The sequence below is a fragment of the Mesoplodon densirostris genome, chromosome X (genome assembly GCF_025265405.1).
Source record: "Mesoplodon densirostris isolate mMesDen1 chromosome X, mMesDen1 primary haplotype, whole genome shotgun sequence".
Classification (NCBI taxonomy): domain Eukaryota; kingdom Metazoa; phylum Chordata; class Mammalia; order Artiodactyla; family Ziphiidae; genus Mesoplodon; species Mesoplodon densirostris.
The window spans coordinates 65,903,771-65,930,221 of record NC_082681.1 but is presented as its reverse complement, the minus strand read 5'-3'; the positions used below and the strand labels follow the sequence as shown (position 1 = coordinate 65,930,221).

Here is a 26,451-nt window from a genome sequence, read left to right as displayed (position 1 = left end):
ACCAGAGTCCAGTGCCAGCCAGGCATAGCTAGGTTCACTGACAACCCTGAGAAGGAAGGAGAGAGACAAGAATGGGGACTGCTGAGAGAACAACAGAACTGACAAGTCAAAGGACTGAAGATTGCTGACCCCCTCTCCCTTCTTCCCTATCCTCTACTTCATAGTCACAGCTCCTAAAATTTACCCTTGCTTTGCCATGGAAAGGCAAATCAAACTCCAGTTTCATTAATGGGGAAAAAAGGAGAAATTAGAGTGATAAGAAAAAGCTTTAAGCTTTATTGCTGTCGATCACTCTGCTTCCAGCTGTCAAGCTGATTAATAGTCTTCAAAGCTCCAAGGAGCTGGTAAGAACAGTTGCCATTTCAAAGTAAAAACAAAACCCACAAAACCCTCCTTTTCAAAGGAGAAGGAGGGTGAATGATAAAGAAATTGCTCAAGAGGAAGAAGGTGGGGGGGGGGAGGTAGTGAAGAAATACATATGTACATTCAATTATCTTTGCCTGTAGTTTTCTGGTCTATGTGAAAGCTATCCTCATTCAAACGCACTGAATAAAACAAGTCAAAGTTAGTAATATCTAGAGAGATGCTGATATATCATGATTTCTGCAAAGAGCTATCTCAATCAATCTAGCTTCTGTTTGAGCTCTATAGGAAAAAAAAATCCTCCTTATGCAAGAATTGTCATTTGCAAATGAAGCTCCTGTCATACAGATTTCAGTGACCTAAAGATAAAATGACATTTGTCTCAAAACCATAAAAATTCACGAATTGCTTCCAAGGATTTTTTTTTTCCACACTGCCCTCCAAAATAAAGACTGAACATATTCCCAGTGATTCCAAAGTAAAAGCATTTTAGTGAACCTGGTACATATGACTGTCAGACCTTGCTGGCCACACCTCAATTTTTTACATGTATCCCACTGGTCCCTGACAGGGACTCTTCAAGGTAGGTGGTACGCTACGCCAATTTTACCGTTGAAGAAAACAACATAAGTCACATAACTAATCAGTGACAGAGTAACAGCCTGAATTGGGTCTCTTGATCATCAAACCCAGGATTTGTTTGTCTTCCAACCCTACAGCTTATCTTAGTGAAAGAGCATAGGCTTTGCAGTCTAATGGACCTGGCTTTAAATCCTGGTTCGTCCCCTTAATAGAAATGTGACATTGGACAAGTTATTTCAATTCTCTGAGTTTGTTTCCTCATCTGCAGAAGGAGAGAATTTATACTTCTTTTAGAGAAATATAATAAAAATTAAATAGCTTAATATTTGTAAAGTACCTAACACAGTACTGAGCAAATATTCAGTAAATGGTAGCTATTATTATTACATCACGTTGTTTGTAACAGCATATACCATCCTGAATACTACTAGATTACGTTAAGCAACTGAAAACTACTTTCATTCATAAATTAGTGCCACAGACCTCATGAAATGTCTTTAACATGGGGGAAGAGAGAGGGAAAAGCTAGGGTAACACTTGCTTCTTTGATACATTTTTCTCATCCTTACAGGAGACACAGTGAGGTTTTCTTTCTTTCATCTAGGTAATAGAAGGTAAAATAAATTTTTTTTCTTCTAAGTGAGGTTACATTTCTTTTACTTCCCTATCCCTTTATAGTAGTCTTAAATCTAAAACCTTTCAAATACTTATCTTTGAGCTACCTTATTGATATATGTGCAAGTATTCCAGTATAAGAGAAACAGCCATGTTGTTTTATTTTTGCATTAAAAAAAACCATAAACAGACCTGAATTTTCACAAACTAAAACCACTAAAAAGAAACTTCACAATAGGATTAGCTGTTGAATCAATACTGGTTCCTTTTATTAGGAGCCAATAATCATTGAACATCTGAACAGATTATTTTTGTTCTTTCACTGCAGAAGCAAGGCATCAGACCTAAATTTTTCCCACAATTCCACATATTAATTTCCAGGGCAGAAAAAACATCATAGAATTCATTTAACACACAACTGCAGATGCAATTTCTGAGGTGACTCAATGAGGTAGAGTTCTATTAAGCCACACACAAAAAAAATGCCTCTAATAAGAAATCACTTTAACTCTTTCTATAAAAGGAAAATGATGCTAGTTCTCAAAGATCCTTATAGTCCCATATCCATGGTGAGAAGTCAATAAGAAGTTATTGTAACCACTCCCATTCAAGCCACCCTCCTACCACCAAATCTAAATAATGCCCCCATTACTCTCTTAGAGCACTACCCTTTTTTCCTTCATAAGCACAATTTATAATATAAAATTTAAGCATGTTTAATGTCTGTTTCCCCCTACTAGGGTCCAAGGTCATCATGAGGGCAGGAGTCATGATCTGTTTTGTTGTTCACCTCTCAATACTTGGGGACTAGCAATACCCATAATCTCATCCGGTTTTACAACTGGTTTCTAATCATAATGTATACATTTCTTGAGAAGTGACAATTCTTGGCAAATTTTAGTGTCTCCCACCTCAGTGCCAAAACATAAAGATGAAAAATGATATAGAGGAAAAGGGGATGTCAAAATAATGTCAAGTCAATGGTGGAGAAACAGTGAACCCAGAAAGTGTCTTTTGAAATCGTGGTCAGCCATAGCTCTACAACTCTCAAGAAACTTACTGGGATGAATTTTCCTAATACAATCCTATATGATCTCATCTAGTTTTGATCAACTATTTATCGGTGTAAAAATTGTTTTTTAATTGTTTTTTCCACTATTAGTACCATAACATAATATTACTAAATAATATCCTTAAATGTGAAAATAATGTGCAAACAGACACGATGATGAGACACTATTATGGCATATTTTCACCTCATCAATTCAATTCATTTTATCCTTTCACTCATGCATTCATCCATTCTCATAAAACTACCTTTAATTCCACCAGATACAATACACCACACCAACAGTGGTCTCTCGGGAGTGGTATGTGGGCAGAATGACATGTATATTTTTATGTATATGTGCATGTAATATACAGACATATACATTGCTTAAATCTTTATGACAAACATATGTATATTTTTATGATTAAAGGCAAAAAGTTTTTTCAAACAAACAAAAACAGAAAACAAACCAGAGACAAAATAATTGTTTACTTCTCTTTATCACAATTCTTAAATAATTCTTAACTAGACACAGTTGCTAAATAGAAAACAAAAATTTCGTTTGTCAGACCAAAGAGAAATCTAGCCCAGAAACTGATAGACATGTAATGGTGACATCAGTACCTAACCCCACAAGATAATACTATTTAGATTAATATCCTTCTTTGGTCAAACTATTAAAGTATAACAATGTTTTCAACTTTCAGAAATAATAATATGGTTATTACATAAGACTAAAAACATCAACAGCTGTATCTGTGACATTCATTTGGGTTGACATCATAAATCCACTAAATACTGAACAGAATCGGATGTAAAGACTTCAAACACTGAATACTCGTTTTTAAAAAAGACTCTAAGAAACCATGAATTTGGACTAATTCAGTGAGGTAACATCATGATTTTCAATTTATTTAGTTTATGTTCTCTTTGTCTGAAGCAGTTACAGTAGAAAGTAAAGACTTATAGGAAACAAAATAAAACTAAACAATGACATATACGATTAGAAGAAAAGACTGATTGAGGATGTGCAGATGAACAATTATTGGTAGAAGCAGATTCTGTTCAAGTGTAAACTTTTGGTCCTGTTGCACCTCCCTCCAGCAACTTCAAGATTAAAGTAAATGCCAATCTCTACATTCTGAATTGCTAATTGCTTTTCTAAATCACAGCACCTATTCTCAAACTTTCACATGTCAACAGCTCATTAATATCTACTGTAAATGTAGTTCTCTAAAAAGAACCACAGATTTTACATTTATTTAGACAGATCATTGGCACACAAAAATAGGGCTCCTTCAATTACAATTTGGCAGAAGTTAACTTTAATTTAAAATATGCCTGTGAAATTTATGACAACACAGCAATGAAATGACTATTTTAAATGAGATTAGCTGCTGTTGATAGTGATAATGCTTGGATAGTGCTTATAAATCAACAGAGGTTGTACTTAGGATTTTATAATGAGTCATTTCAGAACCATCAACTATCATCACTTAAATGGTATATAAATGTAAACAGTGTCAGGAGGTTAAAGTACTAAGTTGATCTTCACAAAATCATGAATGTAATGCATACACATAAAAAAAACTCAAAGTACATTTTTGCCTGCTGTTATTCCTACAGCTTTTGTCTCAGTTAATATTTAATGTTTTAATATAAGAAAGACTTTAACCAAGATTAGAAAAACAATACCACTCAACAGTTCATCAGGATGAAATAATCAGTTCAGGTCACTATTCTGCTGGCCAGCTACATAAACCTTCCTGCAAAAAAGAGAGAATTTTACCTAATTCCTTATCATAACACTTAAGTTTATTGAGGTACAGCAGTTACACAATCTCATTAAAGTCACTGACTTTGTGAATTTTTAAATTAGAGAAAAAGAAAAATATCATAAGGTGATTTTACAAATATACAAATGTGGTAAAAATTTGGGAAAATATCCTTTTTCCCAATATTAGAAATTTATAAATAAAAGCCATATGTATATGGATGTCCACATTTTGCTTATACAGGAAACTGAAAACAGCCTCAAATACAGCAGTAGAGAATTGGTTAAATAAACTGCAGTGAGTTTGTATGAATAAAATAAAATATAGCTCACTACAATTAATTGGAAAACCACATTTTTGGCAAGTTAAAATGTTGTTTAAGTATAAAACAAAAAAAAGTACATCTTCCCAGGAATGCAAGAATTTTTCAATATCCATAAATCAATCAATGTGATACACCACATTAACAAATTGAAGAATAAAAAACATATGATCATCTCAATAGATGCAGAAAAAGACTTTTGACAAAATTCAACATCCATGCATGATAAACACTCTCCAGAAAGTGGGCATGCAGGGAACATACCTCCATGTAATAAAGGCTATATACGACAAACCCACAGCTAAAATCCATACTCAATGGCGAAAAGTTGAAAGCACTTCCTCTAAGATCAGGAACAAGGCAAGGATGCCTACTCTCACCAATCTTATTCAACATAGTATTGGAAGTCCTAGCCACAGTAATCAGACAAGAAAAAGAAATAAAAGGAGCTCAAATTGGAAAAGAAATAAAACTGTCACTGCTTGCAGATGACATCATACTATACATAGATAATCCTAAAGACGCCACAAGAAAACTACTAGAGCTCATCAATGAATTCAGTAAAGTTGCAGAATACAAAATTAATGAATGGAAATCTGTTGTATTTCTATACACTAACAATGAACTATCAGAAAGAGAAAGTAAAAAAACCCACCCCATTTACCATCGCATCAAAAAGAATAAAATACCTAGGAATAAACCTACCTAAGGAGGTAAAAGACCCATACTCAGAAAACTATAAGATACTGATGAAAGAAACTGAAGAGGATATAAACAGATGGAAAGATATGCTGTGTTCTTGGATTGGAAGAATTAAAATTGTTAAAATGACCATACTACCCAAGGAAATCTAAAGATTCAATGCAATCTGTATCAGAATACCAGTGGCATTTTCCACAGAACCTGAACAAATAATTCAAAAACTTTATGCAAACACAAAAGACCCTGAATAGCCAAAACAATCTTGAGTAAGAAGAACAGATCTAGAGGAATCATGCCCCCTGACTTCAGACTATTATACAAAGCTACAGTAATCAAAACAGTCTGGTACTGGCATAAAAACAGACACATAGATCAATGGAACAGAATAGAGAGCCCAGAAATAAACCATGCACTTATAGTCAATTAATCTACAACAAAGGAAGTAAGAATATACAGTGGAGGAAAGACAGTCTCTTCAATAACTGGTGCTGGGAAAACCAGACAGCTACATGTAAAAGAATGAAATTAGAACATTCTCTAACACATGAAAAGATGCTCAACATCACTAATCATCAGGGAAATGCAAATCAAAACCACGAGATATCACCTCATACCTGTCAGTATGACTATCATCAAAAAGAACACAAATAACAAATGTTGGAGAGGATGTGGAGAAAACGGAAGCCCAGTAGGAATGATATGTGGTGTTCAGAACTTGGTTTCTAAATCCCATTCTCAAATACACAGAGAGAGGGTTCTTGGAAAAGTGGTTGATTCTAGGGCTAGAGCAGGGAAAACACAAGATGAGGCTGGAGCATCTTGCAGTGTCATAAAGTAAGGAAGTGCTCAAACAAGGATAGGATATTTCACAAGGACACAGGAACCAACTGGAAGAAACTCACAATGACCAAAGCTGGAACAATTTGAACAACAAAATAAACAATGGTAGTATGAGATTATAACCCCTAGTATAAAATAAATATCTATGAACCCACAGTGATACATATAATTTAATAAATAAATAAATGAGGAAGAAGAGACAGCTCTTATTTACAGAATAATTGCAATAAATAAGTGAAGATGGAAGAGGAAAATAGAAAATGACCATTAGGCAAACATTAGTGTACCTTGGGGGAGATAATTTGAGACTATTAACAACTAAATGCAAAGTGGGATCCTGGACCAGAACCTGAAACAGAAATATAACATTATTGAAAAAAATCAGTGATATTCAAATTAGGTCTACAGTTTAGTAGTTAGTATTCCACCAATATTAATTTCTAAGTTTTGATAATGGTACTACGGCTACATAAGATGTTAGCATTAGGAGAAGCTGAATAAAGTATATACAGAACACCTCTGTACTAATTTTTCAACTTTACCACAAATCTAAAATTTGTGCAGAAAATCTTAATATTTTAATGCATTTAATGTATTATAATGTTTATAAAATTTACACATGCAGGCAGATGCTCCACTGTTTATCCTTTGGCTTCATATGCCACCACCACCCCAAGCGCCAGAACACCACTACAGTTTGAGAAGCAAGATTCTAATTTATTCAACAGTAGAACTTAATTGAGAAATAAGCAAAAATACAAGGTAATGATTTTCTACTGTGTCTACCAATTAGAGTTAGTTAGAATAATTCAACTAATTGGTTTTTAATATATACAGGTACATCAACAACAAAGACAGTGTGGTATATTTCAAAGAATGTTGGAATAGGAATAAGATCTGAGTTTTTCCCCAGTCATCTGCTTGTTTGACTATGGGCAAACCTCAACTTTCTCATCAACAGATAACTCCCTTCCAAACTACCATGAATCTACCATCTGTAGATGAGCAAGGACCAATGTTGCACTGAGCATATACGAGGTAATTCTAAATTCCCATCACTAGAACAGTGGCTTGGCATATATAATATTTATCAAATATTTATTTAGGGACTGCTGTATTCCAGACCTCTCAGGCACTGGGGGTATAAAGATGACTAAGACATAATCTCTAAGAGTCTAATAGAGCCAAGAGATCTATAAACAATAATAATACTGTGTGAAAAACATTATAAAAATGTACAGAATACTTGAAAGTAGAAGCAAATAGAAAAATTAATACTACTTGGATTATCAAGGAAGACTAGAATACCACTAGAAAGTGGTATACTAGCTGTGTCCTAAAGAAGGAGTACTCTATTCGCATAGAATAGGGACCAGCATGAAAAAAAGCATAAAGATGTGAGAGAATACTGTATACTTAGAGAGAGTACAATGATGGGATACTGTTGAAGCAGGCTGTAGGTGGAAGGGGAAATTTCTATGAGAATTTACAACTGCAAACTTGAACCACAGGTGATTATGGTGTCCTAATGCATACTACTCACGTAAACCAAGAAAACCTCAAGCCTAGAAATTAACATACAAATTGTTTTGAGCCAGTGTAGTAGATGATGGTTCCCCAAAGTTGTCGATGTCCTAATCCCCAGAAGCTGTGAATACGTTATCTTATATGGCAAAACGGACTTTGCTAACATGCATAAATAAAGTATCCTGAGATGGGAGGAATATCCTACGGTATCCAGGTAGGCCCCAATGTAAACAGAAGGTTCCTTATGAGGGAGGCAAGAAGGTCAAGGGCAGAAAAACAAGGTAGCATGATAGAGGATGAAGTGAGGCTCTTGAAGACGGAAGAAGGGGCCATGATCCAAGGAATGAGGTGGCTTCTAGAAGCTGAAAAAGATAAGGAAACAGATGCTCCCCTGAGTCCTCCAAAAGGAATGTAGCACTGCCTGCCTACAACTTGATTTCAGACCCGTAAGATTCATTTCATACTTCTGACCTGCAGAACTGTAAAAGAATAAATTTGTGTTGTGTTAAGCTACAACATTTGTGGTAATTTGTTACAGCAGCAATAGGAACTAATATGGTCAGTAATAGCACTAGCTGACCAGGCAAAAGTAAATGCAAAACCACTTAGTACGAACATACCCCCTCAAACAGGTCACACAGCGTTCCCACAGATAAAGCTCCACTAAAGAAAAACTGGAAATTTTAGGGAAAGGAAATAAGAGAAAGTACTGACCCTGAAGATGGAGAGAAAATGACAAACAGCAGTATTAAACCTCAAAGAACTTCACATAAAATACCTCACGTTTAAAAAAAAAATGAATTGAAACACAAAGAAAGAACATGATGGCTTTAAAAAATAACCCAACAGGACTTCTAGAAATGAAAGTCATTGAAGATAATGATAGCTAGGATAAATAGAAAATTAGACTCATCTAAAGACAGAATTAATGAACTAGAGGTTTGCAAACTTTTTCTATAAAGGGCCAGATAGTAAATTTTTAGGCTGTGCAGACCACACAGTTTTTGTTGCAGCTACTTAGCTCTTTGACTTTGTAGTGTGAAAGCAGCCATAGTCAATATGTAAACATGTATATCTGTAAGTATGTAATAAGCATGGTTGTGTTCCAATATGACTTTATTTAAAAAAAAAAACAAGTGGCTGACCTGTGGGTCATAGTTGCTAACCCCAGAACAAGAAGATAAAGCTGAGAAAACTACTGAGAATGCTGTATCAAAAGGTAAAAAGATGAAAAATATGAAAGTGACATTAAAAGACATAAAGGATAGAATGAAAAGGTGCAATTTATAAGAGAATTTCCAAAAGAAAGAAGAGAGATGTTTGAAGAAACAGTTGAGGGTTTTCCCACCAACAAAAGGCATAAGTCATCTGATTTCAAGAAACAAAACAATTTCTGAACAGTATAAATAGAAATAAAATCCACACCTTGACAGATAAGAGGAAGACTATATAACTATAAAGACAAACAGAAGAATATCAAAGCAATCAGAAAATAAAAAAGAGAATTCACCTACCAAAGTATGACATTTCTCAACAACAACAAACAACAGTATTGTTAGAGTAATATAAGTTAACATTTACTAAGGGCTTACTATGTTTCAGGCACTGTTATAAATCCATTACATTGATTATTTTATTTAATCCAAGAAACAATCTTATAAATTACTATTATAACACACTTTAGATCAAGAAACTGAGTTACAGAAAGATTAAGTAACTTGTCAAAGGTTACACACCTAGTAAGTGAAGAAACCAGGACTTAAACCCAGGTATTCTAGCTTAAAAGCCCATATACAACTTCCCAGTTGGAGCCAAAGCACGGAAAGTTGGTTGAAATGTAAAAGGTACCATTGCTACAGAAAGTAGTAAGGCAGTTCCTCAAAAAATTAAAAATAGAATTACTATATCAATTCTGGGTATATATCCAAAAGAACTGAAAGCAGGATCTTGGAAGATATATTTGCACATCATGCTCATAGCAGCATTATGCACTATAGTCAAGAGGTGGAAGCGAGTCAAATGTTTATAAACAGATGAATAAATATAGTATATACATACAATGGAATATTATTAAGCCTTAAAGAGGAAGGAAATTCCGACACATGATACAAAATGGGTGAGCCTTGAGGATATTATACTGACTGAAATAAGCCAATCACAAAAAGACAAAAAACGTATGATTCCAATTATATGAGGTATTTGGGAAGTAAAATTAATGGAGACAGAAAGTAGAAAGGTAGTTGCCAGGGGCTGGGGGGAAGAGGAATGGAGAGTTATTGTTTAATGGGCATAGAGTTCAGGTTTGTAATATCAAAAGTCCTGAAGATATGCTACACAACAATATGAATATACTTAACATTACTCAACTGTATACACTTAGAAATAGTTAAGGTGGCAAATTTTATGTTATGTGTTCTTTTTACCACAATTTAAAAGTTATTTCAAAAAAAGATATACTCCAATAAAGATTTTTTAAAAAAAAAGAAAGCATGGTAAGGTATGTCCGTGGAATAGAGACATATGTACTACTGTAGATGTAAAGCAGAAATGAAAGGGCTATGGAAGATTGAATCTAACTATGAAGAACCATAAATGCTAAAATGAACAAAAATGAGAAAATATTTAAACCTGGCTCACAGCAGGAAAACATTCTATAAATCAATACCTAGATGTATCTAAACTCTCAAAATCTACCAAGTCTGAGGCTCTAAAATAGAAGAAAAAAGTTTTGTCACTTTGAAATACTATGTATTAAGGTATAAGTTCTTAAAATTATCAAGTCTTTCTAATTGATTCATTGTTAATCGAAATTAGATTTAGCTTCTTATATTCCTAATCAAAACTTACTTTGTAATATCAGTAAACCCTATGTGATTTATAAAATATTCTTCATTGTGTGAAGATCTCAGGTTTTAGAATAAGAAAACACAAAATAAATTTGCATTTAAACTTAGACATGCACTAGCTGGGTAAAGTTAGAAAAATTACTTAACCTCTCTATGCCTCACATCCACCCCCATTTGCTAAATTGGGATAACACCACACTGCTCACTCAGCTGTGATGAGAGTTAAATTATATAACGTGTAAAGAAACTGATATGGGAAGTAGCTTACAGTGCGAGCACAACAAATAACTTTGGGAAATTTAAGATTTTATTTTCAATTTTAGGTTAATTAACATTATCAGAAATAAATTTGAATTTACATTCTTATTAAGCCTTTTTAAAGCACACTGGCCCAGTACCTCAGCTTTCAAGGCAGCAAGTTTTTCAGCATGTGAATCCCTATGTCAAAAAGACTGAATTAAGGCATTAACACAGCAGTTACACACGTGATAGTGAAAGAGAATTCCAAGAGCAGGACTTGAGAACAGAAACTAATTTAATTTAGAAATTTCATCCAATAACTGAGGAGTTATGTTTTGAAAATAAATCTAGAAAGGGTAAATGAACTAATACCACTTTTGGATTCCTACATATTTACAATGGGATAATATATGAGAAGGCACTGTGGACTATAACAAATCTTGTTATTCTTAGTATTCTGACATTCTGAGAAACTTGCAGTTACTATCAAACAGAAAATATAAAGTCATTATTTCTTGTTTCCTTTCTACTCCTATTTAATGAACAATTAAAGGGCCAAAATGCAATGGTCAAAAGCACTAAATAGGCAAAAAGTTAAGGGTTTGTTTCAGGAGGAAGGGAAAGATTTATGCTTTATCTTAAACTTGAATTTTCCATTAACGTCCTTTTTATCATCACATTTAAGGAAAAAGGGGAAAACAAAATTCCAGATATTCTAGATTTTTCTAATAGTTTAAATTTTGATGAATTTTAAGAAAACCACATACTCTTATCAGCCGATTTTTTCAACAATCAAATGCAAAGCCTAAAATACAACAGCATATACAGGTTTTACACACCCACACAGGTATATAATTAAAAGGTCAGGTGTGAGGTTTCCAAGCCTCTTGGAGAATTACCATTTAAAAAAACAAAATCACTCGTGAAAAATAAAATTATGGTACATTTGGTTTATGCTCAAAGGAAACAGAACACTATTTCACAGAGTATAATAGTAAAACCTGTACATTATATAATTCACATGTTTTTGGTGAAAATTAAACAATTCCAATTATTTTCCTAACTTAAAAAGTTTATATAGGACGTATATATATACACACACATGTGTGTGTATATTTAAATTTTAATTTTGTATAGAGGTATTTAGGAAGTATCAAATGCTACCATTGATAAACTTACGAATCAACATGCAGAACCCTCTGGCCACTTCTTGAACATGCAGCTGCAATGATGGATTCAGGCAAACCTATAAAAACATACACCTATATCATTTAGAATGTAGAAATATATATATATATATATATATATAAAACACAAAAAATGTTCACGCCGTCGCTGTATAGAAGAGTTTAACAAAAGAGGCTCATTCTTGTATTCAAAATTATAGTTTGTATTATTATGCTGTTGAATGATGTTTCTTAAACATATACTACTAATACTGAAAATTTTATCATGTGGAAAAGAGGTTTTTAAAAATCAAGTACTTAAATTCTTTTTATCTACCAATTACCATAAATGAGCAACTGTCAAAATATTGTTCATATAGCACTTTGTTATTTAGAAACTATGTTCACACACTAGCTCATGTGATTCTCCCAAATGCACTGAGAGAGAAGGATCTGCATACACATTTTAGAGATGAAGAAGAAACTAGGTTGCAAATTGGTTAACTTGCTGCCCAATGCTTTAAAAAAAAAAAAGTTCTAGAGTTGAAATTTTAACCCAAATCTTAACTCCAAGCCACAGTGCCTCTTTGAGGGAATGGCATACATTTTTCAGTTTAAGCAATAGGTTAACTAATTTAAAAAGAGGCCATTTACATGATATATTATTTTACTTCTGGTTAATACAGCAGTTTGATAAGAATATTACTGTTTGGGAATTAAATTAAGCCACACCATAAAGTTTGTTATCGTAAAAGGAAATATATATATTACTACTACCAGTACCAAAAAAAATTTCCTAAAGATAACAATTTTATAATAAAAAATTCAGATGTTCAGCTACATCAGCTAGTTAATACTCTATGTTGTAAATTCAAGACTCTTCCATAGCTTTTTATCATAAGAGCTACCATTTCAACAGAGGCTATTAAATCTTTTATATCAGTCCGATGAACAAAGCATGTTTTGAAGGTTTAGCGCTGCTACTGTTTCACTACAATGAGATACCCCAGTCCTCTTGGATTTTTACCTAGTAGAAAAGAAATAGCATTCTTTTGGCAAGGGTTTAAACTACACACTAAGTGTCAAGGATTTCAAGAAATGAGAATGATTATCTTCTTTATGTAAAAAGCAATATGCATATGGAAGCAACTGATGTAGTCAATCTGTAGTTAAAACCACATTAAATAAAAGATCCAGCTGCATTCATGGAAGAACTAGAGTTTTCTAGTGGTGAACACTTTGTGGGTATAAAATGTTTGGTTCAAAAGCGAAGTTCTGACCAAATGTACTGAATATAGCCATTAAATATCAATTATTGGAAATAAGCCATCATAAAGTTGCAACCTTAACTTTGGATATAATACATAGGAAAAACAGTTTGTGGTGTAGGAGGAAATAGAAGGAAGAAAGGAAAATTCTAAATAGTTAAGCATACTTAGTTCTTCAAACGGTTAAAACTGTATTGTTCTAATGTCTTTTATCTTAAGACTATCTGAACTTTTTATATCTAAAAAATAACTTTCCTTATTAATGAAATGCAGTCACTATGGTACTGTAAAAGCTGCTAAGTGGCTTAAAAAGGACAATAGCAAAGAAATATTCAGGAAGCAGAATTAGTAGTGTGTTTACGTGTGTAATAATGACTGCATTAATAATACACCACCAAACATCAGTACAGGGCTTTATGATTCACAATGCATTTTCATATACATCATCTCATTTATTCCTCATTATAACCCTGGGAGGCAGGCAGTATTATCCATGTGAAAAAAATGGGATGACAAATGTTAAATAACTTGCCAAAGATCAAGTAATTCAGTAATTCGGCATCACAAATTCAAATTACCATGGTAAATTCACTCTCTCCATCTTGGACAAGAGTCTGAGAATGAGGATGTAAGGGCAGGATAGCAACGTAATGAAATGGGCATGGTCCCAGTCAGACAGAGCTAAGTTTGAATCTTAGTTTTGCTGCTTAACTAGCTATGAGATCTCAGGCAAGTCACTTGCCTTCTCTGAGCTTTTGTTTCTTCATCCATCAATGGGAATATCACCATCTACCTCGTAGCGTTGTTCAGTTGTTAGCAGAGGGTACTTGCTCTATAAAGAATACCTACTTTTATTTTCTTCAGAAAGATATTTTAGAAGCACTACATTTTAACCTAAATACTACTCCAAACATACACCCATTTTTACCAGATGCCAACTCCAATGGCAAACAATAATAAAATTACCCTCCTCTATTTGGATCAAATTAGCTGTTACTTTGGATTGCGATCAACACTGTCAGGAGTCCTGTCTCTGCTGACAAAGCAAAGCCAAGGACAGGTTTCAATACTGAACATGATTTAAGTTCAAATTACATAAAACCAAAATGATTATCATTTGTGTTTTCCCTTAATATTTCCATGCAGACATCCCCTCAAGTTCGTGAAACTGATAGGCTATTTCTGTGTTAAATGGTGAGGGCCTATTATCGTCATGCTTTTTTTTTTAACTGTGAATAAATTTTAGTAAATGGACAGTCATGCAACTACCACCACAATCACGTTTTAGAACACTTCCATCACCACCAAATTTTCCTTGAGCCCCTTTGTAATTAATCCTCATCCCTACCTCATGCCCCAGGAAACCAGTTTTGCCTTTTCTAGAATTTCATGTAAATGGAATCATACAGAACAGTATATATAATTTTTTTTCTGGATTTTTTTTTACTTAATATGATACTTTTGAGATTCATCCATGTTGTTGTATCAGCACTCCATTCTTTCTAGTTGTTACTAATCCATTGTATATCATCATTTTCTTTTTTTATCTGTACATCAGTTGATGGGCATTTGGATTGTTTCCAGTTTGGGACTATCATGAAATAATGATACTATGAACATTGATGTATAAGTCTTCCAGTGGTCATATGTTTTCATTTCTCTCAGATAAATACCTAAGAGTGGAATTGCTGGGTCATATGGTAAGTGTATTTTAACATTTTAAGAGACTTCATTTTTTGAAATGGCTATATAGTTTTGTATTCCCACCAGCACTGTATGAGATTTCCAGTTGCTCCACACTGTCACCAATTCTTCTTATTTTTAGTCTTTTAAATCTTACCAACTCTAGCGTGGGTATAGTGGCATCTCATTGTGGTTTTAAGTTGCATTTCGCTGAGAATCTTTTCATGTGCTTTTTGACCATCCATATAGTTTCCTTTGTGCGGTATCCAAGTATTTTTCTCATTTTATTATTGGATTGTTTTCTTATAATTGAGTTGTAAGAGAACTTTATATTGTCTGAATACAAGTCCTTTTTCAAATATATGCCTTATAGGTATTTTCTCTTTATCAATGGCTTACCTTTTCATTTCTTGTGTTTTTGATAAGTTAATGTTTTAATCTTTATGAAGTCCAACTTACTATATTTTCTTTTATGATTCATGCTTTTTGTATTCTATGTAAGAAACTTTTACTTGATTCAAAGGCACAAAGATTTTCTCCTAAATTCTTCTAGAAGATTTACGGTGCTAGCTCTTAGATTTAGGCCAATGATCTGGGAGTATTTTTGTTTGTTTATGTTTTTTTTATTGGGGTATAGTTGTTTTACAACGTTGTGTTAGTTTCTCCTGTACAGTAAAGTGGAGTTTCCTGTGCTATACAGCAGGTTCTCATTAGTTATCAATTTTATACATATTAGTGTATATAGGTCAACCCTAATCTCCCACTTCATCCCACCCCCACCCTTTCCCCCTTTGGTGTCCATATGAGAATGATTTGTTTTGACTTAAATTTTGTGTATGTTATGAGGAAAAGGTTTAGGTACCTCTCTTAAGGTCGATATCCAATTATTCCAGCATGATTTATTGAAGACTATTTCCTACCTTGGTAACTTTATCAAAACTCAATTGACCATGTCAGTGTGGGTCTGTTTCTGGACTCTCTGTTGCATTAATCCATGTGTCTATCCTTATGCCACTACCACACTGTCTTGATTATTGTACATTTTACGGTTAAGTCCTAAAATCAGGTAGAATAAGCCCTCCAACTTCATTCTTTTTAAATATTGTTTTGGCCATTCTAGATCCTTTGAAGTGCTGCATCTTCAATATGCTTTAATGTTATATAATGCTACACAGTTTTATAGACAAAGAAGCCACAGACACATAGAGGTCTGGACAATTTGTCTGACTTTACAAGGTTGGGTTTCCTGTCTCTTTGTGGCCACAACTCACTTTCCTACTGGAATGTCAGCTTCATAAGAGCAGGGACTGCGTATATTTTATTCACCACTGAATTCCCAGTAAAGCAGCGTTTGTGGTAGGTTTTCAACAAATATGTGTTGAACAGAAGATATCTTCATGCTTAGAATGATTAGAACGACAGACTAATAATACAGTTAATAATGTCTTCCTGGCCAGGATTTCATATTTCTTCCCACCCATTCAATAAACACCGAGTTCCTTGAACAGAGGAGGCACATAGTAGATTCTCTATAAATACCTGTTTAAGGAAAGAAAAGAAGAAAGACATACAATAATGGGGAAAGGGAAGAGAGAGAGTGAGGGATAGAACAGACTGTGATAGGTAGTGAGGGGAAAAAAAAGATAAAGGCATTGCCTAGCCTAAAAGAGCTCAGAGTCTAAAGAATAAGAATTTAAAGGGACTGAAATAATAAAGGTAATTAAAACTGTTAGGGGAACACAAAGGAAAGAAGCATTCCCTCTGTAGAGGGGAGTCATGGAAAGCTCCAAGGAGCAGGGGACACTAACCAGCTGGGTCTTTCAGATCTGTAATAACACAACGGAAAAGTGTAGAAGAAAAAAGCTGAAGGAAAAGGGAAAGTTGAAGGGAATATTCTTGGCAAAGGGTGAAGGAAGAGAGTACCAAAAAGTGATGCCCAAAAGAGTGGTTGGAGCCAAACTTTGGAGTCTGAACTTGAACCTGTAAGCAACAGGGAGTCTAAGATTTTAGCCATAAGAACAAGATCTAATCAGTGTTTCAGAAAAATAACTCTAGGCACAGCACGAAGGATGAGTTTGCATAAAACTGGAGCTTTAGGTTTCACTTTTTTTAAAATTCTTATTTAGGAAAAGTTAACATAATTAAACTTTTTGGTCTTACTTATAATTTAGCAAAATAAGTAAAACAACTAACTGCTTGTTTTGCTTAAATTAATATTTATAAGCTCAATTTTAATACCTTTTAAACCCTTGACTAATCTCAAAATAAAGCCTTTTTTTTTAAAACACTTGGCACCATAAAAAGTGAACGGCTTAGCTTCTGAATCATTACTCAAATTCACACAACATCCTTGTGAGGCATTTATATGGAACATATATAGGCTTATTACAATGAATTATACAGTCTCTCCCACAAGGGAAAGCCAGACATGAGTTAGAAACAAATAATCAGGGTTAAGTCACACAGCATTACACTGGAAACACACCGTAAAAAATGTGAGTACAAATATACAAGGACAATGTTTTCAACTGTAATATAGGGCTAATAATATATCTCATAGGGATATAGGGAGGAATAGGTTAAAAAATGATATAAAACACCTTACACAGTGTCTCCTAGCACGTCGCTGACATTCAATAAATATTGGTTCTCTTCCCTTCTCTTCCTACCCCTTCAATAACAAATCTGAAGTTACCTGAAGTTATACTTAAGTTATTTGAAGGGAAAAAAACTACCATTTGTTTACTATTGACTTAAGTTATCCTCAAAGATCTAACAACTTAAAATAGTTTTTTGAAAAGAAGTCCAATAGCCTTTTCTATACATACACTATAGGGCTTTTCCAGATGTATGCTACAGAAGTTCATCAAATACTTAATACCATTTAAACATTTCACACATTAAATATGATCATTAAATTTATTAGTGAGGCTGTTTCAAAGAACTCTGCCAAAGGATTGTAGGAAAAATGTATAAATCTGATGCAAGATCATCAACTTTTACTGGCAAGTCATTTTTATCAAACACAGGTAAATACTAGGTATTACATTAGCATTTCATAACAGCTTGTAACAGGGGAAACTGAGGTTTGTTACATTACATCCTTCTCAGTTGAGGTTCTGTTATAAAGTTGGCAACCAGAAAAAACATATTAGAAGCTTACAGAATGTTATATGATCATATAACAAACACATAGTCCCAGCTCTATGATTTTCCAAAACCTGTCTAGATAAAATAAAGATGTTTCACTATCAAACGAAGCTAAGCTAAAATCAAGCCCAAAAAGGTATGAAATTAGCGTTTTCAAGAATCTTATCTAAAATATTTTATAGGAACGAAACCATTAATTATTCATTTTTCAAAATCCCCTTTTAATCCAAATCCTTAACGTTGAACCTCATCACTTACAACTAAGTTTACAACTAATTTAGGTTAGCACTCTATGCATAGTCTATTCTTAAAATTGTATTAGTATCTGGAATTGATTTTTTCCTAACACTATACTTACATAAGATAAACATTAAATACTTAAACCACTCCCAGCATATCAAACAATAAATAATAGATTCCCCTGACAGGACTTTGATGACCTGGCAAAGCCTGAGTGCTTTCAGCCCAAATCATATGAAATCATAAATCACTCTTTATTTTATAGAACATTTCAAAATGGATTCCTGCTTTCTACCTTGAAAGTCATTTCATGTGTTATTTATAACTAGTGAAGACCAGAATGGAAAGAAAATTACATAGAACTAGAAAATTTACTGCGACTTTTTATAAAGAATAACTTCTTTTTTTTAGGAATAAAGTAGAATTACTGGCAAGGAAAAACTTGTGAGTATAAGAAGCTTTTAGAGAGCCACATCCTTTACTACTTAAACAACCCTATGTACAGACCTTCTGTACCATCGTAAACAAAGCATAAACAACATTAGGTACAGAACTGACTAGATTGAGCAATGCAAAGGTAAAACGACCCACTTATCTCATGTCACAGCTGCTCAAAAAAAGTGACATCACAAAATTAGACAGAAATTAAATTTCAACCCAGGTTTAAGTAGTTTTGTTCATTCTTATTAAATTATTAGTTAAAAGGTTTATATCTTATATTTACTTTTCAGTGGTTACCTTAAAAAGAAAAAAACTGCCAGTGAAATAGCTTAGGGAAATTCCAAGAAGTATAGATAAAAAGACTGTTTTTAAATTGACAATTATTGTAATTCACTTTGACCTACACGAAATATCAAACATACTAATAAATGTAGTAATTTAATATTTATGGACTTCTTCCTCATGGGAGAAAATACTGTTATTAATATCTATGTAATTTTTAGAACTTTGGATAAATATACTATCCATTAAAATATTAACTCACAAAATTTATGTTAATTTTTAAAAATTCAATATAGTGTGAACTTTTAGGAATGTCTAACAAGAACACTGTTGCAATACTAGGAAAATTGGATTCTTGTTTTCAGGTTTATACTAAATAGCTGAAAAGTCACTTAACCTCTCTGGAATTCAGCTTCCTTATAAATATCCTTATAGATAAAATGAAGAGCTTGAAATAAGTGACCCATAAGGTTTGCTGCAAGTTCTCAAAGGTGATTGCTAGTGATAGATCAACAACTTGGACTCTGTTCTTGTGCAAATTACTTGAACTTAAAAATAAAAACAGGATAAGATGGTATTAGCAGCAAAGTTGCTGAATCTCCCTGAGACCCCATGAAAACAGTGCAACCAGGATACCGAAACCAAACTCCCAGGGACAACATCTACAACAAAGCTAGATGACAAAATATCGTGATGAACTCCAAAATACAAGTGGGTCATTACAAACCTTCAATAGCTATAAGACCAACGTGATACCAGAGACTGTGCAAGAGGAAATGAAGGGAAGACAAAGAAATTTGTGACAGCGCTGAGAGCCAGAGAGCCCCAAAACTGCTGTCAGGCACTCACTGGAAGCTTGCAAGGTCATTGTGAAAATAGCAGCAGAAAGTGGTAGGGGACTTCACACGCTCCAACCTGTGGATGAGTGCAAAGGAACCCCTGTGAGTGCTAGAGTGGTGAGGGAGTGGGAATGGAGTTGGGCCCTATGAACTTAGGAAAATGAAAAACTGTCCTTCTAGATAAATCCCTGCACAGAGGAGTAACTCTTGGGAATATAATCCAAATTCAGCAGAACAGGGAAAATAGGTGCAAAGGGTAGAGAAGGCCCATACAAAACTGGGGGAGGGTGACACAGCTATCAGATCTCAGATCTCAGGCTATTTTTTGGATTACTTAGTGAAAATACAGGAGAGCTCTAGAGCAGTTAATTAGAAAAGCTATCCTGATCCACACTCCCTATTAAAAACACAAGGAAAACTTTTTTTTCACTTAAAAATGAGCAAAACAAAAGGATCTTTGTTGAATCCCATTCAATGCACAGTAAAATATATATATACATAGAGAGAGAGAATAGAAGTGAAATAACAGCCTAACAGACAATGAAAGCATCCCAGAAAGACATGCTTGCAAATTAGATGAAAACTATAACCTAACTATGGTACTATAAGCTAAAAGAAATTAAGAAAATAATAGACGCTCTGAAAGAACATAAATCAGAATTAGAAAAACTTAAAAAGTGTGGTGATTAGATAATAGGAATATTTGAAAAAAGAATAAAATGACTCAAGAAGAAATGAAAGAAAAATCATTTCAGAAATAAAAACTAAGCTAAAAGGAGTACTAGAGCAAAGAAATACAATGGATAAATGCCTTAGGAAGAACTGAAAATGCAAACAAGGGCATAAAGCTACTGTAGTTATGTTTAAAAAGGAGAGCCCTTGTCCTTTGCATATATATTGAAATATTTACAGATGGAATGATATAATATATGGGATTTGCATTAAAATAATCCAAGATTGGATCACGAAATGAGAAGGTGGAGGGTACAGAAGAAAAGAGGCCATAAATTGATAACTGTTGAAACTGGGAGATTGGTACATGGGGAATTATTTTATTCTATTTTTTTATGTTTGAAACTGGCCATAATAAAAAGTTTAAAAAATAAAATTTAATACCAAATTTACAGAGCTAATGAAAGGCTGGATCTACCAAATAAAATAATCCCTTGGAAAGCAGAGATTTAGCATTTTGTTTTTTATCTAAACCGAGAAAACTATATCAACTCAAATCTCTTAATGAAAGTTTTATTAAGTAATGTAAATATTTGCCAAAGACCTATTCCATGCCAGGAAATAAAATAAGCAGATTCCACTACAATTTATTTTTACTTAATTTTCTTAATACTAATATTTCTGTTGTATCAATTTAAGTGACCAAAATGATCTTTTCACAGCAAAGGATATCCCAGTTGAGCTCTCTTCAAACTTAATAACAAATAACATTTAACTCGTGATGAGGAAAATAAGGTTTCTTTAACAATATTTAACTTGTAATGAGGAAAATAAAGTTTCTTTGTTCAGAACATATTTTACTTACGTGCCACAGAAGAAAAAATGACCTTTACTGTATTATTTATAAAGCTATGAGACTAAAATAGATGATGAGACTGTGCTCATTCCAAGAATGTTACAAAATCACACAACAAATAATTTTCCTTCCTTATATGAAATCCTATAATGAAATCCATTTTTTAAAAAGTAGAGAAAAAAAAAAACCTTTTGAGCCTTATAAACTAAATTTGAAAGGGCCTATGAATTTGTTACTATATACCACTCCTTAAGGTAAAACACTTCAAATTAAGTTTTAAATGTAGTCTCATTATGTATCTAAGAGAAAACTGGCTACAGTATCATTGAGAAAACATTGAGGATAATTATCTTATCCTGCTTATTAAAAAGCTGAACAGTGATTACACTGAGTTTATTAAAATAAAACAAAGGATAAAATTTTATCTAATGGGGCTTCCCTGGTGGCACAGTGGTTGAGAGTCCGCCTGCCGATGCAGGGGACACGGGTTCATGCCCCGGTCTGGGAAGATCCCACATGCCGTGGAGCAGCTGGGCCCATGAGCCATGGCCGCTGAGCCTGCGTGTCCGGAGCCTGTGCTCCGCAACGGGAGAGACCACAACAGTGAGAGGCCCGCGTACCGCAAAAAAAAAAAAAAAAAAAAAAATATCTAATGAAAATTACAATTTTATTGCATTAAGAATTTCTTAAATGCTGTAACAAGAGGGATAAACCAAAATCAATGTAAAAGGTTTATGAATCACTTGCCAGTGATTTTACACTTTAAAATGTATATTAAAAAATACTTTAAAATCAGCAGGACAGTTACTTTTTCATTTCCTCTCTTACACTGTAAATATGATACAATGCTAAAGAAAATATTTTAATCAGCCATAACCCGACCCCTAACAAATTTTTCTTTTCGTTTTTCCTTTATTTTCTATTCTTTGTCCACAGGTACACATAAGGCAGTAGAGGATGGGGAAACTGAAAACAGGGGTTAAGTACTTTACCCAAAGTCATATACCCAGTAAATGGCAAAGTTAATACTGGAACCTATCTAGTCTGGCTTCAGGACATCTAAATCTCTTTGTCCATCCCCATCAAGCAAACTTAGAATTAATTCAGCTTCCCAAATGGCTTCAATCTTGGAAATAGGTACTCTAATTGGTAGATACCAGTAATACTAGAAAGGTATGTTCCCTTTTGTAAATTAAAAAATTGGCATTCAGGGGCAGCTATTAAATCAGCTATTAAGCAGCTATTAAGCAGCTATTAAGAAGGAATCAAAGACCTAGAAAAAAACAACATTTTGCAAGTCCTGATGAAAATACTTATTCATATAAGGACTACCTATTGATGTTAAAACAATGCTGTGAATAGCTGGTATCAAATTGAATGCTTGCATAGTGCAAAAAGCAGTATACAGATTATTTTCAATACACAGGGGAGGGGCTTCCCTGTTGGCGCAGTACATCCAAAAATACATCCATACAATGGAGGCATCATATTGTCATCATCCTAATCCTGGGTCAACCTAAGCAACACTCATAGTGGATCAACCAGATATTTTGTCTTCTGGTATGATCCAACACGACATCCATATCACCAAAGATGTTCTAGCCAAAAACATTAACCTTGAATCCAACAAGCCTTTAGATGTAACTTTCAGTTTACAGGAAAAAGACAGTCTAGAGGAACAAGGTAAATGATACTACAAGGAAGAAAGCAGCCAAACCTAAAACGTAAGGATCACCGGCCTAGTCTCTCTGTGACATCTCAGTCATCATTTAAAAAAACAAAAAAAAGACAAGCTAGAATAAAACAGACTTACAGGATATAACAACCAGAAGCAATGCATAATAATGAACTGGACACAAGTTTGTACATATCAGCTGTAAAGGGTATTTTGGGGTGGGAGAATGTAGAAAGTTAAACATGGTCTGTGTGCTACATGGGATAAAACAGTACTGGAATGGAAAGAAAAGTGAGAATTATTGACTGAAAAAGTTGCAGAACGACGTGTACCTAACGATCTTATTTTGTCGTGAATGTGTGTTTATGACATTATACATTTCCTGAGGGAGGCAGGGGCCTTGAAAAGCTGAAAACCAAAGGGCAAATAAATACAATTCTTTTGGTGAATATGCATAACTTACTGAAGTTGAAGATTTGCAAGCCTAGAATACTATATAATAGCTGTGTGTGTGTGGTGGGGGGAGTATGCAGGGGAATTACACCTATATGTATCTGTACAGACGAATCTCACAAGCATAACACTGACCAAGGAAAGCAAGTCACAGAAAGAATACATAGAGTAGAATTCCAAAAGTTAGACAAGGGTCAAAAACAGGAAAAATTAACAACATACGGTTTGGTGATATACATGTGATAAAAAAACACTTTAAAAAAAACCAAGAGGACAATTAAAGCAGTTTACCATAATGGTTACAGCTGTGGGAAAGGAAGGGGAGATGGATGGTGGTGCACCCAGGGAGCTCCTATGGTACTGGTAATATTCTGGTAGTGTTCTGTTTCTTTAGGTGGGTCATACATACATGCCACTCACTTTGTTATTGTCCACTGAAAGAAAGAAATAAAAAAATATGTATACATACACACACATATATTTCATTTGTATGTATGATATTTTGTAATAAAAAATATCCTAGGCCACACTGTAAAACTGCCTACTCAATCAGTCCACCAGAATCCTCTGAGACATCAGGGCTCTTTGATATACAACATTATTTCCAAGCTTTACTATGATAAGCAGCTTTAAAATAGATGTTGTCACCCTTGTAGCTTTTTACCTCTATTGAATGATTTTTCTCACAATAAATTCTCAGATCTGGAGTTACTGAGTCTAAGGGAATGAACATATTGACAATTCTTAGTACGAACTGTTACTCTGCCAAAATGTTGTCCCAATTTATAATACCATCAGCATTTCAACTGAATACAACTTCATCAACAATTAGTGATTACTCCTTTAATTTAGTGTTTTTAATTATCAGGTTAGTTTGCATTTGACTATTAATCAGAAAAAAATATTTTCCCTGCAGTTTGTTGACTATTTGTAACCTCTCTTGTCTGTTTACACTCTCTGCCCATTTACCTGTAGAGATCTTGACATTTTTCATACAAATTTGAAGGTATTATTTTTATGTAATTAGTCCTTTGTTATGAGTTGAAAATGCTTCTACTCTGTTTTCCTTTTTCTTTTAGTTTGCTATTTTTCAGAGTAGATGCTATAATTTTTTATATATTCAAATATTGCCTTGTGTTTCTTGAGATTTCAAAGAGGGAAAGTTATCATTTCTCTACAGATCAGATGACCCAGTCTATTCCCACTTTATAGTTCCCACTACACTAAAAGAGACACCCAGATTACTGGCAGAAAGTCCAAAAACTGATCATATAATTAAAAAAAATAAAGGAAGTATTTCAATTCAGTGGAGAAACAATCGATCGATGGTGTTAGAATAACCAGCTAATGATTTAGAAGGAAAAAACTCTCATATTCTACAACAAAGTAAATTTCAGGTGAATTAAAATTTAAATGTAAAAAATAAAATATTAAAAAAGAAACTAAGCATCAATATTTACTTAATCTCGGAGGGGAAGGCTTTGTATGCATATCTCCAAAGGCAGTAACCATAAAAGAAAAAAACATTTGATAGATTTCACTACGTGAAAATTATAAAGTTTCATACATGAGAAACCACCATAAAAATAGAAGGCAAATTTACAAAATACATGACAAAGATTTAAAGTCTTTAGTATATAAAGAATTATTACATGTTGAAAAGAAAAAAATGGCACAATAGAAACATGGGTAAGGGCAATTTACAAAAGAAACATAATTGACCAATATACCTATTAAATAGTCAACCTCACTTATGATTTGAAAATATGAATGCAAACAAGGAAATATTTTTTTGGCTACGATGTTGACAGTAATTAAGAATAAGACATTCATAGACAATGTTGAAAGACTATGGAAAGATAAGCATTCTCATACTCAGCTGGTGAGATTAGACTGGCAAACTTTCCTTAAGGCAATTCATCAATACAAATCAAAAGCTTTACGTAACCACCCTCTAAAATTCAATTTAACAGTTACAGTTCTAGGTATTTATCCTAAGGAAATAATTAAATACGTACAAAAGATTTAGTCACACCATGTTCATCACAGCCTTATTTTATGAAAGTGAAAAACTGAAAACCTTAAATGTCCAACAAAAGTTGCTAATTTAAATAAATGACAGGACACTTATAGAAAATAATATTTACTAAGCATCTACTTAATATGACATTTAATAAACTTTTGGAAATGACATAATCATAAAGATGAAGAACAGATTAGGGGTTGCCAGAGTTTAGGGATGTAGGTAGGAGGGAGGTGTCAATGACTATAAAAAGGTATCATGAGAGAGTATGATGAAACTGTTTTGTATCTGGATGTGACACCAATCTTCACATGATAAAACTGTACAGAACTAAACACACACAAGTACATGTAAAACTGGTGACATCTGAATAAGGTCACTGGGTAAGGTCAATTACCTGGTTATGCTACATGTAGTTATGCAAGATCTTACTTACCACTGGGAGAAGCTGGGTGAACATACACAGGATTTTCCTATATTATTTCTTACAACTGCATGTGAGTTGAATTATCTCCAAATGAAAAGTTTTTTAAAAAGACACTGAGGAAGAAGATTTGATTAACATGGAATGATGTTCATAACATACTGTGAAGCAAAAAACAGAATAGCAAACACATGGGTCTGGAAGTATACTCGTAAGTGTTAGTTATTAATATTATTTGTTAATGACACAGCCCTTGGAGGGAAAAGATACCACATCTACTCTGTCAATTAAGATGCATCCATTGCAAGTGCTGACAATTGTTGACAATTATAGGAACCAAAAGAAGAGTCAATTAAAAAAAGAAAAGCTTCATAAACAGAACAATGAGTCTCATACTTGATCTTGAAAATTCAATT

At 33.6% G+C, this 26,451-nt stretch overlaps 1 protein-coding gene across 2 annotated transcripts in view; it reads right to left on the bottom strand.

The window, feature by feature from the left end:
• CHM (CHM Rab escort protein) overlaps window positions 1-26,451 on the bottom strand; it is a 184,096-nt gene that overhangs the window by 149,458 nt on the left and 8,187 nt on the right. For both annotated transcript variants that reach the window (XM_060087621.1, XM_060087622.1), the window contains exon 2: window positions 12,043-12,109. In XM_060087621.1, the coding sequence (XP_059943604.1) occupies window positions 12,043-12,109 (67 nt within the window). The remainder of the gene's footprint in view (window positions 1-12,042; window positions 12,110-26,451) is intronic.